Source organism: Ptychodera flava, chromosome 9 (assembly GCF_041260155.1).
Source record: "Ptychodera flava strain L36383 chromosome 9, AS_Pfla_20210202, whole genome shotgun sequence".
NCBI lineage: Eukaryota > Metazoa > Hemichordata > Enteropneusta > Ptychoderidae > Ptychodera > Ptychodera flava.
The window spans coordinates 22248546-22264093 of NC_091936.1; the positions used below are offsets into that span (position 1 = coordinate 22248546).

A 15548-nucleotide genomic window follows, 5' to 3' on the forward strand; every position below is an offset into this window, starting at 1 on the left:
AATGCCTCACGTAAACTTATAACAGAAAGGAAACTTACAATCTGAAATCCGAAGTGTAAACTTTATTGTCGGAGATAAAATTTGACATTTTCACTGCCTTTCCTCATGATGATGCTCAGACGTAATGTAACGCCAAGTTCATTATCACATTATTGTACAGTCCAACTTAAAGGACACACTACTTTCCATCAGGGCAGAATGATCGGTGTTCTGCTAGTTTTCCTGCAACAGTTCGTCAAGTCCTCGGAAAGTACTTCCATGTTCTTTTTTGTCTGTATCATTAATTTCTATATTTTATCAAATTTCCTTTGCAGCTCTTAAAGTGATAAGGCCATGCGAGGTCACACTTTAAAGAAAATTGATAATGTACTAGCCATTCTGAAGTTAAAACGAATGTCAAGGTCACTGGGAGATATGTGACGTCACATCCAGTCAACTGTGGCGAGGTCACTGTCACTAAGGCAGATAACATGGAAGGTTCTATCCAGTAACTGCAACATGATGTTGAGATATATTGGTATCTGGTCATGTGGTGGACAGTCTGACACATTTCACACGTTAGCTTTGTCAGGTAAGACCAGATGAACGTTGAGTCAGATCAGGTTCTTAGATCATCTGTCAGGTCAAATTATGAATGGCAGGGTGACTTCAAGTCAGCTGTGAGGTCACACTGTCAGGTCAGATCAGCTGTAAGGTCAACAACAACTATTGGAGCATGTCATCAGTGTAAGTTCAAAGTTCAATCCGGGTCATGACATGACTGGATCTTCTATTCTTCTGAAGATGGCTACAAATTTTTCCCCTTCATTCCTTGTCACTTTCTTCCCTTCTTCCGTGCTTTCATAGAGTTTATCAACCACAATATCATCTTTCTGGAATAATAATCAAAATCTTTCTTGAGAAACGAAAATAAACTCATACCCATTAATTATGTAGTGAAATGTGCCCTGTCATCTTACATTCTCATAAAATTCAGTAGCGAGAAAAAGTTGTGCACAGACTTTGAGGCAGACTATTAAACCACTGAGTCCAATCTTCAATGTGAAATCAATCAAACCTAAGGGGGCCCTCCCATAGCTCTGTGAAGCAACTGTGCCCCCTAGTATTGTGTTTATGTACAGTAAAAAACTGTTCAATGACTGTGGGCACAGTGTTTTGCAGTCTTGCTGGATTCTGATGATTTCCTTATCCAAACCATGCTTGGTCCCGACACTTTCACATGACTTACATAATACCAGTGATTGTACTCTCTGAAGGAAAGACTTCAATGACTGTCAAAAACTATCTTACCAGCTGATCCACATGGATGTATTCAAATAGGGGATGCTCTGAGAAGTGGCTTTTCATCCATTCGTGGACGTCTTTGACGTCCGTAATTGTATACACCATTCCCTGCTTGGACAAAATTAGAAACAGTACAGTAGGAAACAGTAAATCGTAATGTTACTGTTATGAGACTGGTGAATCAAGTGATGAAATATTTTGGGAAGTCAAATGATTCTCATTACTGGTAATCTGGTTTTTAATGGCATGACTTCTCACCTTGGGTACATGATATCAGTGCAGCTGAAGGTTTGATGACCCAATCATCATTACAAAAGCATTCTAAGTTTTCTAAGATGCCTCTTGTATAAATACATACATATATATAACCCCTTAGGATGATGTGGAATTGTATATGGCTGAGCATGGACCCAGTATTTGTTGATCATATTGATCATTTTGCTAAAGTTTGGGTACAAATGCATTGATTGAGGAACCCCTTTACCATTTCTGTTCTTCTTGAATATGACCGCATTGATACACCAAGGGGAACTGTGATATTATTATTATAAACATGACTGAGAAACCATGGTACCATTAGCATGAGTATCATCAACATTACCCAATAAACATATTGATGAAACAAGTGGCTCAGGTTCCTCCAGTCGGTGAAAAGAAATGATGACCTTGCTTTTCTTTCTCTCTCATGCATACTCTGTTCGGTTTTTTCATGTCTTTCGTTATAGATGAAAATTGACTCAACCAAAATTTTGTGAGAGAGATCTTCTTACGACATTACAACAGAGATATGTAATGTCCTTTGCTCTCTGCAGTCCCAGTCGTTGTTTGTGTTTTTTGGTATTTTTTTCAATAAAAAATCAACAAAAAAGGGACCAAGAAGCACATGAATTCTATTCTAGTTTCTCTATCCTGTTATCACTTTTCTCAGCAACAGCAGTTTTATATTGAGCTGTGTACATTTTCTAGAACATACTCTGAAAGTTACTTGAATCAGAAATGCATAGGAGTGCTACACATCAGTGTGAACGAAGGAAATGAGTGTACCATATGTGGCTGAAATTTCACCAACTTGTATCAATACCTGGATGCATATACACCTTTCACTGGCAGAGTAATAAGTTAATCTGTAGCACAGAATACAAGGGCTTGGCGGAATCAATGAATGGAAGATGACACAGTTGAAACAATTCACTATTTGCGCACAGGTGACAGTGTGACCTACCCCAACTGCCAACACATAGGCATATTCAGCCAGCAAGGTTGTGCTGATGATTCTCCACTTGTGTTTTGTTTTCTTGAAATGCGGATCCGGAAAAAGGAAAAACATTTTGGTCAACTGAAAAAGATTAAACAAGAAATAAACTGTCAGTAAGGTGAAAAAAGAAATTAAACCACAAGTCTAAAAATTAGAGCATGTAACAGAAACAGATTTCATTTTTCTACCAAGCCTTTCATTTCCAAACCATCTTCCGGAAACCTGGATATGATGATTATAATTTTCTTTTTCACTCTCCTTATACTGCGTATTTCAGAAACGACACATGATTGCACAGATTTCAAAGGTTGCTAATTATTAATCCAACTCACACCAGACAAACACTGAGTATATTGTATAAGTTGCTAACAGAAAACAGAGACCTTTGCAGAAAAATAATCGAAAAAAAATCAGAAAAGTAATAGAAATCAAACACAAACCAATGGTTAATATTATAGTTTTGCTTCAGATGAAACACTTGACCAATGCAAAGATATGCTCTGTCAGGCTCATCCATACAAGTATGTGTAACCCCCTGAATGAAATACATATACACACTTCGTACACTCACCTGGCCTTTTGTAAAGAAATTGGGTAAATATTTCATGGCATTTGTTCTTATACAGCCAATGTTCTGGTACTTGCCGGGATGTTTCTCTCGTAAAGCAGTGATTCTGTCCTTTACGTAGTCAGATACCTTCACACGGATCTCCATTCCAAGCATCAAAGTGTCAGGAAACAAGGGTGATAATTCAACTAGATGGAGACAAACAAAGTAACATTTGTGTCACAGTGTAGAGGGCAGTATTTCTTTAAAATAATAACTTCGTGATCTTGCTAAAAATAAGTTACTGGGACAAGGAATTAATAAATTATAAGAAACAGTATACTTTACTGCAGTGACAAATGACTCCTCAACTCTGTTGAAATTCCCACTGTTCAGTTTGTCAACACAGCTAATATGTATTTTTTGTAAAATGTTATGTTTGACAACTAATGTATAAAACTTAACTACAAAAACACTGCACATTGCACATTATGCATAAAGGAGAAGAAAAAGAACATGTTCTCATTTTATGAAACAAATTTAATGGAAATATCAGCAAAAGTTACAACTATTATCCTTTTATTACAAAATATTGGATATTGTCTGGATATCAGGTGTTTTCCAAGGAAATGTACATCCAAGACAGAGCTGAAAACAAACTTTTCAATCATTACAGCCCTGAAATTAAGTACCGTATCACATTTTTCTCCTTTCAAAATCAATGTTATATTATGTCTTACTGGTTGATTTTTTTTTCAATTTTCAACAGAAATTTATGTCCTCTTCTATCATTCATTAAAGATATTTTAATAAGACATTAAAATATTTTCCTTGTCTACATATTCAGAGCTGTGTATTAAACCTTAATTCTCTGAAACGATAGGAAGAGCCATGGACAAGACTAAGATTGTATTGACTATTCTATGGTCCTCATCAATGGCATCATGTATGGTGTACATTATTTTCACTCCTAGAGTCGTGTTATTATAGCCTTACAGTGTACTAATGGACCTCTCTTTTTTTTAAGGGTTGGGATTTTGTCAACCGGTTTTGACTGAGATATCTTTGCTCGGTGTCATACATTGCAAGTTCGAATCCAATTTAGAAATTACAGAATTTTCTACCTTGGCTTGATAGGTCAGAATTGCCCCCAAAGACAATCTGAAGCCTAGTTTATCAATGTACTCATTGCTTTGATAAAATTTGTTCATGTAGAATGTATGATAGATAGTGTGTATGTGCGAGTGCTTCATGGACTCTACAGCATGTGGAAGGGTTGCTGTGAGAAAAATTGTAACAACTTCGCTCAGTAAATGAACCACTTTTATAAGGGTTGAAATTCATCCCAGTGGTCTTGACTGTGATATCTTTGCTAGGCGACCGGATCTCACTTGTTATGAATTCAAATCCAATCAAAATCAATGAATTTATTACCTCATGTACATACAACACTATCATAGTAACTTACCCAAGAGTCCTCCATATCCGCAACCAATGTCCGCAAATTTGACCATTGGCCATCTAACATCATCCCCTGAAGGCTGTGTGCCATTGCTATCACTGGGCTCACCCTTGTGTCTTTTGAAATATCTGGGATAGTATTCTGACCAGTCCATCTCATCCGGATTCACTGGACTTGAAAAAGGAAAAAAAAAAAAAAGAAAAAAAAAAGGGGGTAATCAGGACTTATCACGGTTTGGGGAATTTCCGTTGAATGTGTGTGTCGCTATTCAATGAAGATAATATGGACATCACTTAGCTATGTGTCATAGTAGAAAGTGGAAGCGAGGACAAAACAGCCAAAATACTGACAGTTGTTCCTTCTGGTTAAGGTTTGACTGTCTATACAACATAGTATCTGTAATAGAGTCCATTGCTATGTTTGTTCCTTAAAATACAGCACAACGTGTATATGACATTGGCTGCTGCTGCTGAACAGAAATCACAACAGATTTTGTCTTTTGCATTTATGTTTATGGCGGCAGCTTGTGCTCAGATCCCTTAACATCTGATTTCATTATTGTCCAATAATTCATAATATTCATCACTTCTCATTTCTTGTATGCAAAATTAGCGAAAGTTGTCCGTATAAATTTGGACAAATATTTTGGATTTGTATAATAATGATAAAACAGTGATGTTACTATTAATGATCCTTAAAGGGATTTTCTTGATCAAACATCAAGTTGCTGACAGTTCACATTCAATACAAACAGAGGGGGTTGATTCATTGTGAAAAGACTATGCTTGAGCCAACCCTCAGCTCGACAATAGTGGCAGACTCAGTGACAGTATGACGTTTGAGGTTTTCCCCGACGTACGTACCCTGGGAAAACCGCCTGGTCGCTTGCTGCATCACTCTGCACACAATCGCTTGTGGTTCGGTACACGGCGAAGGCCGCCGTAGGGATTCTACTGTTACAGGGGCAATCGCCGTGTATCGAACTACAAGCGACCGTGACTACATACGTACTAGCTGCAGTACTGCAGCTGGTGGTTTAGCCTGGGTATTTGGGTCGGACGGCAAAACAAACACGTGTCCGGTGGTGGCCATGCCACCTAATAAGTACCGTGATAGTTTACTGCTAACTTTGATCCGTGGGAATAAAACGATGAACACCAATTCGTGTTGCTCTAACTGTCATTTAGCCGATTACATAAACTTACTAGTCAAAACTGTGGTCCGCCATCGGGTTTGAATGAGCCCGCTGACGATAGTATCGCTTCTGTGGCATGGACGCCGCCATTTTGCTTTGTAATGGGAGGGCGCTGTAACACATCCGAGGGTTTCGAGGTGCTGCCAGCTCACAGGCTCATGAGGCAAGTCGTACTGACTTGCTCTGTCACAGCGAGGAGAAAGGGAAATTACCCCCAGACAGTTAGTCAACTAATGCGATGAAAATTAACAAAACAACCAGCCATGAGGAAAACAGCAAAGGTGAATCAACAGCTGAGTGGGCTGATCTGGATAGAATATTAAGGATAAAATAGAAGCCCTGGAGATAGTCAAGTTTCATCCTGGGAGAAAAGTGAAGTTCGAATTCCAAGCTGCGTGGGTGACAAGAGATCAGGTATTGGAAATGGTAAGCAATAAAATAGGAGACAGAAATATACCCGGCTTCTATCAATGAGTAATTGGTTAACCATAAATATGGTTCATTACTTTAGTTTAAGAAAAGGAGGCGTTGTTGGAGATACAGTTGACAACGGAGATGATCCCAGTTGTGATACGGAGACAGTCATCTTACTAAGCTGATTAAGAACAACGGTGACATACCTACAACGAGCAAGGATCACTACCGATGCAGCTAAACAAACAAACAATTAAAAAACAAACAAACAAACAAACAAACAACATCCACTGATATTGGTATTGTTATAAAAATTGTGTTTTCTGGCAAAGAAAGAAATACATTTCTGCCAGATTCTTTTACATATCAACACTCAAATCAGATGTGTTCTAGTGTTTCTTCCCGACCACAATTATGGCATTTCCCATCACTTCAACTAAAAGTTTTGGCCATTCTTCCTGTGACTGACCTCTGTTAAATATCTCCCCATTTGTAATTTTGTAATTTGTAATTTTGTAATTTTATTACTTCAAGTCAATGCATCCATAAATGGATTTTCATGCATTGAATAAAATACATGGACATATACAGAATAAAAATAAATAAATAAATAATAACTCGATAAAAACCAGTAGTTAAAAGTTAAAAAACTACACATCAAAAGATAAGCATAAAAAGTTAGTGAGCACCGTGTCATTAATTAAAACAAGCAGAAGTTGACATACAAATCGGCCAAGAATTGGCTCTGAAAAGAATAGACAGGCACAAAAAAGTAGTTTAAATTATAGTATTGGCAATGATGGATGAACGATATTTGAATGAGCGACTGTGGGCTTTAGAAACATGATATTTACTTCTGGTGTTATACTGGTGAATTGTTGAATTTTTTGTGAGAAGGTCAGACAGGTAGACAGGAACTTTTTTGTTGATACATTTGTGAACTAGATTTTTTAAGTGTTGGTCGTGTCTTTCCTGGATAGTTGGCCAGTTGAGTGAATTTCTGTAAGATGTAACATGGTCTGACTTTTTGAGTCCACACTGAATGCGAACTGCAAAATTAATTATGCGTTGTAGATTGCTTTTGAGAGTAATATTACAGTTGGAAAAGACAGTGTCACAGTAGTCTAAAAGGGAGAAAACTGTAGCTGAGATAACATTTTTGCGAACCTTTTCAGGAATACATCGTCTGACACGGGCCAATTTCGTCAGACGATAGCCACATGCTCGACGGAGGTAGGCAACATGGTTGGACCAGCTGAGTTCTTGGTCAAGTCTTAAACCTAAACAGGTAGCAGAAGGAGATGCTTTGATTGTAGTACTTTGATTGGAAAGAACTTTTATGTGATTTGGTATTTCTTGAGTTGTTGCCTAGTACCGAAGAGCATGTATTGATATTTCGAAATGTTGGGTTTCAGAGAATTGGAATGGAACCAAGTAGTTAAATGATGAATTTCATGTTCCAGATCATCGTGAAGGTTGTCAATATCAGAAATTGTGGACGCTTTTAGGATGTTTATGTCATCAGCAAAACCATAAATTGGTGTTGTGGAATGAAGCCATGTGGGGAGATCGTTAATGTAAAGTGAGAATAAAATTGGTCCACAGACACTACCTTGAGGTACACCCGTTTTGACTTGAATAAACTTGGATGAAATGTTACCAATTTTAACACACTGAGTACGGCCTGTTAGGTAGCTACTAACCATTGAATTGTAGACGGGTGAAAATTGTAGCGTTTCAATTTACTGAGCATAATGTTATGGTTAACTGAATCAAATGCTTTGGAAAGGTCTAACATGAGAAGAGAGGAAATTTTCTTATTGTACATGTTATCAAGGATGTCATCGGTTAAACGCTGTAGTAAAGTAGCTGTAGAGTGTTTGGGACGAAAACCGGAAAATGTTGGAAAGAGAATATTATTTGATTCTAAAAATAAGTTGAGCTGGTTGCAGACTAAACGTTCAAGAACTTTTGACAGGGTTGGGAGTAGCGAGATCGGACGGTAATTTGTAACATCTTGCTTATCTTGTTTCCCTTTTTTTAAAATGGGAATAATTGTAGCTTTCTTCCAGTCAGTTGGCACTATTCCCTGAGATATAGACATATTGAATACATACGTCAGTGAAGGAACAATGGCTCGTATGGACGATTTGATTAAGTGAGAGTCTGACGAAGACTTGTTAGATGGCAGTGAAGACAAAACAGAGGTGACTTGTTCTTCTGTAACACTAGTAAGTTTGAAACTGTTCGAAGGCAATTTGATGTGATCCAGTAGTGGTTTTGCAGAATTGAGCTCTTCTTGGACAAGCGTACCAACGTTGGAAAAGTAATGGTTGAAGTTATTGGCAAGGGGAAGCGGATCATCATGAGCAGGTAGTACATTGCAGGAAGGATTTAATAAATTATTAATCCTTTTCCAGACTTTGTAGGTGTTGTCGATGTTTTCATTGATTATGTTTTCGTAAAAACGAGATTTAGCAGTTACTATCTCACTTTTTATCAAGTTTCGATATTTCACAAACTCAAACCAGTAGACATGAAGGCCAGTGCGATGTTGCATTTTCCGAAACCAGTCACGAAGCTGCATTTTTTTTCTTTATTTCTGTTGTCATCCATGGGCTGGATTTTGGTTGGCTTTTGACTTTGATGATAGGTGCATGATTGTCAAGAACACTTGTATAAAGTGAATTCCAGGTTGATAAGGCAGTATTGATGTCGTTGCAGGCATTAACATTATTCCAGGGGAGATTTTGTAAGTCGTTAATAAAGTTAGAAGAATCAATTTTCTTGATGCAGCGTATGTATTTGAAGACGGGTGCAGGACGTTTACGGGGACACCGATATGGAAGGACGGTGTAGATCAAGAAGTGGTCACTGAGAGATGTTTGAAGAACGGAAGATGTAGCTGGCGATATGGCGGCAGGAGTGATGACTAGGTCAATCAATGTACTGGTTTTGTCTGTAACACGGGTGGCACTGTTGATATGTTGCTTCATATTGTGGAGATCCAATGTTTCACGAAGTTTATTGGCTTCAGGCTTTTGACTAAGTAAGTCACAATTAAAGTCACCCAGGAGGGCAAAGTGTTCACCAAAGGCTTGGTATGCATATGCCATGTTTGAAGAGATTTGATCTAGACTCGAGGCGGGGAGGCGTGGTGGTTTGTAAATGCAGCCAATGGCAAAGTTAATGGGTTTTCTGATGGAGATCCAGAGTTGTTCAATCTGGTTGGGATCAGAATTGTTGGAACATAACTTGTCTAGTACATTCACTTGAAAATTTTTACGGTGATAAATAGCAAGTCCACCATGCGATGAATAATGTCGATCATGTCGGATGAGATTGTAACCGTCAATAGAAATCTCAGCATCTAATGTGTTTTTCAGTTGCCCATGTTTCTGTAAGCAAGAGGACGTCAAAGAACTTTGGCAGAGTCAGGAGTCTCAGTTGATCAATAGAGCTCTGTAGGGATTGTATATTCAAATGACCACAGGTGAAGTATGGAGTAGATTCATGCAGATAGGAGTTGATGACTGAAGGAGTTGATTGATTAGTATTTACCCGTGATTGTAGAGGATCGTCATGGTTATCATCAGGGGTGAAGTAATCATCGCTTATGAGATCGGAAACAGGACCAGGATTTGACTCCACGTCTCCAGCGATTATGAAGAATTTGTAGTTGAAACTGGCTGAAGAGTTCACATAGTAGTGTAGGCGACGGTGGCTGTACTTTACTTTCCATGGGGTTTTCAGATGAGCTTTATCGTTACAAGTTGCAGCAAGAGCAAGTTTATTGTTTTGGTACTTATCAGTCCCTGTACATTGAATGGTGGCAGCAAGGATTATTGTGAGCAAAGTAATCGTTGCATTCATGATTCAGGTGGTAGAAGCTGTAGCAGACGAGGTGGTAGCTGATTGGTTGATGAGTTCCTAGGTATGCAGCAGGTGTGGAGATCACAATGATAGCAACAAGATTATGCAGTGTTGGTGGTTCAGATGGTTTGTGATATCCACTGTTGTAGAAAATTAGCATAATGCAGAATGGTCATCTACCATCAGGGCCAGGATGAAAAGTCGTTGTCATCAAAAACTGAGGAACGGTAAGCCCACAGCAAGGATTTCAGGCGTCCAGGTATGGCAGACAACTTTAAAAAGAAGTTGGCAGCTCAGGATGAATTAGATAAAGTCCACAGAGGGCACAAAACGAGGTACAACAGGAGCAAAGGAAAACACGTGTGTCAGCCAGTTCTTGTGTGAGAATAATTGAAATAATTTACTGAATTGCTAACAATTCCTGTTGAATTAAGAGGCTTTGTAATTGTTGGTGACAGTAAGATTCTCAGCCCATTTTAGCCAATTTGACCTTTGACTTAATGCGCATGCCATTTCTTATCAACTACTTTCTAATGAATAAAGCGACTTCGTTTTGACACCACTCTTTGTCAGACCATAGCTCTCTAATTCGTACCGAATGTTCTGCCGACAGCCTGCTGAGATGCGCCCTCTATGTCGATTATTTCTTTTTGCAAAGCAGTACCTTATAGGTGTATGAACGTATTAAGAACATATATTCAAAGTTCTTGTTGTAAGATTGTTGACGCAAAACAATAATAACTCCTACTGACAGCGATCCAGTGTGGAGTGTGCGATGCTATCATCTAGTGACATTCATATCGATTGCGATCAGCGTGAAAATCGTTTATCAAAAATCAGTTATCCTACAAACACCAAATACTTTTGCTGTTTTCTAATTCTATCGAACATGCCAAATTTGAGTTTTGTAGTACCCTTTGCTTACGATCCACGCATAAATAGCAAATTCAGAGAAAAGTGAAGCATAATTTGAAATAGTAAATGAAACCCTATTGTGATGATTGAAATCAATAACAGTGATCATATTTTTTTTAAAAAGAAGAAAATTGGAGCAGGTACACTGGACGTGTAGACAAAATTATAAATTATGGCCGCCTATACAATATTTCAATTAATGATAAATGAAAATAAATTGAATTGTGGCGACAATTCATACACAGTCTAATTGACCTACTCTATCAGAGTGCTTTGTATTCGCTAGTATGCCTACTCCGTATGGTTCTGTTTGATGTGAAGTTGACTCTCATAACACAGGAATCATTAAGTAAAAGCAGCAGCTGTGAAACTACGAAATTCAAGGATGACATTGTGCTTGCGACCCCTCCCTCGCTCCGACCACTCAAAAGAAAAAAACCCAAAAGACAAAAAAAAAAGACAAAAAAAAACAAACCCCAAAAAAACCCCAAAAACCAAACCAAACCAAACAAACAAACCCAAAAAGCCCCTGGGAATCTGGAAGTATACGTAATAAAGGAACATGTACATGTTCCAATAAATATACTGTGCCATTATAATCTGCAGGTAGAACTGCGACATCCATGCAGATATTTTTGTGAATATGAACGTAAAGCAGTGACGCGTTCCCCGGGTCGCACACGGGCGGGGACTCCTTTAAAACCGAACTGATGGAAGGAAGAATGTGCGCGCGGGCAACACTGTATGTTCCGTAAACGGAAATCAGATGCGATGCTCTTCCAATATTAGAAAACAAAACGGTTTTGAGATGCCCGTCGACGCAGCATTTATTGTATTGTAAGAAATACGACCACCTTTCCATCTGAAAATGCGAAGAGTGTCTGAAATCAGTTTTATGGACTTGCCAGAATTAGTTTTGCAACTTATCCTGGGGTATCTCGATGCAAAGGATAAATGTCTGCTGGGTAGAGTCAGCAGATTTCTCTACGTTAAAACCAGAAGACCGATGACCTGGAAAGAACTTCGTATTCAGTGGCGAATCGGTGTTCAGAAAGCTAGATTACTACCAGGGTTCATGTTCGTCTCTGATCTAAGAAAAGTTCACGTAGATCTCAGAGACTGCAATGGCAAAATACAAAAGGTATTTATGTGATTTCGTTATGGTCCTATGTGTCTTTCTTGCATTTTGAGATGCTATGTGATAAAACTGGGATTCCTTGACGGACATGTGGTCTGCTCTTGTACCGTGTGCACTAGTATAGTAATCAGACACACATTGTCTGTCTGTTTGTCTCTCCAAAACGAAACACACAGACAAACGAAAAACCTGGATCAGTATCTTATTCCTGATGATGGTCGCGGCGGTCCAGAGGGGATTGTAGGCCTACAACTGAATGTTGTTTTGGGAAATTCCAAGTGCAGTGGTATGTTGAAAGCAGAGAGGCGTTTGTGATTGCAGTGCGATGTGTTGATCTCTGCCCAAAAATATGTCCTGAAAATGTATACCCCTTGTAATTTCTGTAGGAAAAAAATGTCTTTCACAGAAAAATAACCCGGCATATGCACATTTCAATGTGACCCAAAACTTATGTCATAACGCTCGAGGTGTGATGCTACGCCTTCTGCTGTGTCACAAAGCGTCTCTAGAACTCTATAATTCCTTACGAAATATCCCTTTCTTTCTCTCCATAGATTTCAAGAAAGCAATGTCCAAAAGATCCTTTCTGTCTCAACGCCGTGTGCCTATCAGCGTTCTTTGACCGAGTTGCGGCACACTGTGGCGGGGTGAGGTGCATCTCTCTGGAAAACTGTCAGTATCTGTGCCGCAAGGTTATTGCCAAACTGCTGAGGAAGTGTCCCCACGTTGAGTCCTTAGTCTTGAAAAACTGTGATTACGCGATTCTGTACGATGATGTAGTCTATGAAATGGTCAAAGCCTGGAAAGGGCTGAAGTATTTACACTTGGAAGGGTGCGTAATGACGAGCGGCAGATTTATAAAGTTTGCTGCCAGACACTGCCCAGGGTTGGAATCGATAACTGTTCTACGTTGCGAAGCTAATATTGCCAAAAGTGTCTACTCGATGGCCAGAAAACTAGATTTTGAAGTGGACTACTGCGGTCCACAGAGTTTCAAAATCAGAAAGTTTCATCCAACCCGAACGGTAATCCATGTTCATGGGGACTACACAGCTAAATATAAGCACGGCCCTGAATACAGTGCATCAAAAATGCGCGAAACTGGCGTTGTTCGGTTGACAGAGGAGTCGGCAATGAACGAATTTCTGGAACCGAACTTTTCATGTAGTTTTCCCGCCTTCTGCTCCTGCCTGTCGTGTCACTCACACCTATTTGATCAATATACCCGACATCGATGCTTCCCGCAAGGTGACGACACTTTGCAAGGAGGCCAATGTACTTCACTGTCCGGGCAATACTCTGCGTATAGGCCTGTTGCACAGAACTACAGAGAGTCGTCTGCTAGCCGTCTCGCTAGAATAAAGCGAGAATTGGCTAGCATTAATAAATAATCCGAAAAACTGTCGCTTGTCTTATGCCTCCGATCAGAAGCCTAAAACACAAACCCTGGTCACGCTTCGGATTCTGACTAAAAAATTAAAGTACTTGAGAACATTACTGATTTGTGTTTTTCTGTGTTTTCATACTTTTGTCATAATTATTTATAACATTGAAACAAAGAAACAGCTGCAATCTGCTTTTCTACGTAGCATTAGATTAGAAATCGAAATTACAGCCAAAGTTAAAGCCAAAGTGCTTATTAATTATAATTACAATGTGTATTACAGCCTCCGCAGATGTCCTCCTCGCAAATGCGTGGTGCGTATCTACATTCCCACCCGCAAGAAAACCTTGATATATTCTAGCATACCATATGGTATTTAAAATGGAAAAAAAAATCGCTAATCTTCTACATAATCAACCACGAAATCAAATTATTAACACGATATATAAATGGCAGGTATTAGTAATTATGTTGTCGGTTCGCACTCTCAAAGTTTAACATCGTGAGAAAATAGCAAAATAAACATTGTTCGCCGAATTTTAGAAGAATGTCCGTGTTTCATTGTCTCAATATGGTGATGTTAACCACTCATAGAATCGATACGTGCAATGAAGTCACTGACTAAGCGATTTAATAAGGGAGGTATCATTTTTTCTACACTTCAGGGAGGGGTTCGCCTGATATCCCCCCCCCGCTTAAGGGACCGTTCAGTTTTTACGGCCGGGGGGGGGGGGCGGCAAAATCTTGTCGCCGGTGTTCAAAAAAATATAGACCCCCCCTGCATTTTTCGCGAAAAAATGATGACCCCCCCCCCTTTGTCAGACGAAAAATTTTGATGACCCACCCCCCCCGCTGAAAAATAACCAAAACCCATATGTCAAATTTACCCACACGGTTTGGATTTGAACTCCGGTACACGGCGCACTTTATTCGTGTAGCAGAGATGCCATTGCACAAACTTCTCAGCCACATCCATGCAAACGTCTGTTAATTAGGACGACTGTAAGGCAATTTTGAACTTCATTTCCATAGACAACTTATGTCCATGGACATTGTATAAAGTAAACTTTATTGGAGTGGTTCGCCAAAGGCAGCCCTCCGGTTAAGAGGGTCATGGGCCATTACGTAAAGTCAACTTTATTCTAGTGGGCCACCAAAGGTGGCCAGCTGGTAAAAAGAGGGTCGACCATGGCCATTGCACGAAGTAAACTTTACTGAACAGGGCCGCTGAAGGCGTCCGGCCTTTAAGATGGTCATGGGGTATTACAATAAAGTCAATTTATTGTAGTGGGCCGCCGCAGGCGGCCCGCCGGTAAAGAGGGTCGATCATGGCCATTGCATGAAGTAAACCTAATTGGAGTGGTCCGCCAAAGGCGTCTGCCCGTTAAGAGGGTCATGGGTAATACATAAAGTATATTTATTGTAGTGGGCCGCCGAAGGCGGCCCGCCGGTAAAGAGGGTCGATCATAGCCATGGCATAAAAGTGAACTTTAGTGTAGGTATTATGTTTTTGAAAATGTGGTGACCCCCCCTTTCCTACCAGTGAAAAAGTGATGACCCCCCCCCTTCTCGGATTCCAAAATTATGATGACCCCCCCTGGATTTTGCCGGCCCCCCCGGCCGTAAAAACTGAACGGTCCCTAATAAAAGCCTTGTTTCATTGTACAAAACGTTATTGAGGTGACGCTTCGCATGTTTCATTTCTCAGAACACAAGTTTTTATTTAAATATTAATAAATGCACCATCAGTCGTATTTACACCTTGCCTGGTCAAGTTTCTAGTGGCTTGTCTTGACATAAATAGTGTTGGCAGATTGGAAATGTCGGTTTCCTGGCACGTGTTGGCTGAGGCAGGCAAGCCACGAGTGGTAGCTTGATATAACAGGGTTGTGAGAACGTAAAACCTTATTTTTAAGTAAACTTAGTAGCGACTCAGCACAGATTTCAATGATTATGGTTTGAATCTGCTAACGACAGGGAACAAGTTGAAAAAAAATATAAAAGTCATTCACACCTCTACATTCTGTGAAAAAATGAGTTACAAAGTAATTTTATCTAACTGCAAACTTCGTTCATACAGC

General features: G+C 39.5%; 1 protein-coding gene across 3 annotated transcripts; it reads right to left on the reverse strand.

Moving 5' to 3' along the window:
• Nucleotides 1-42: 42 nt before the first annotated feature.
• On the reverse strand, nucleotides 43-5865 carry LOC139140362 (tRNA (guanine-N(7)-)-methyltransferase-like). 3 transcript variants are annotated; one of them, XM_070709568.1, is made up of 6 exons: nucleotides 5754-5865; nucleotides 4555-4721; nucleotides 3111-3295; nucleotides 2507-2620; nucleotides 1291-1392; nucleotides 43-872 (listed from the first exon to the last, which is right to left on the reverse strand). In XM_070709568.1, exons 1-6 carry the CDS (start codon nucleotides 5831-5833, stop codon nucleotides 750-752), a joined length of 771 nt encoding a protein of 256 aa, XP_070565669.1. In that variant the 5' UTR covers nucleotides 5834-5865; the 3' UTR covers nucleotides 43-749. The 3 variants fall into 3 exon arrangements, with proteins under 3 accessions (XP_070565669.1, XP_070565668.1, XP_070565671.1); XM_070709567.1 differs by having other exon boundaries at nucleotides 1291-1395; XM_070709570.1 differs by lacking the exon at nucleotides 5754-5865 and adding an exon at nucleotides 5412-5655 and having other exon boundaries at nucleotides 1291-1395.
• Between the last annotated feature and the right edge of the window lie 9683 nt (nucleotides 5866-15548).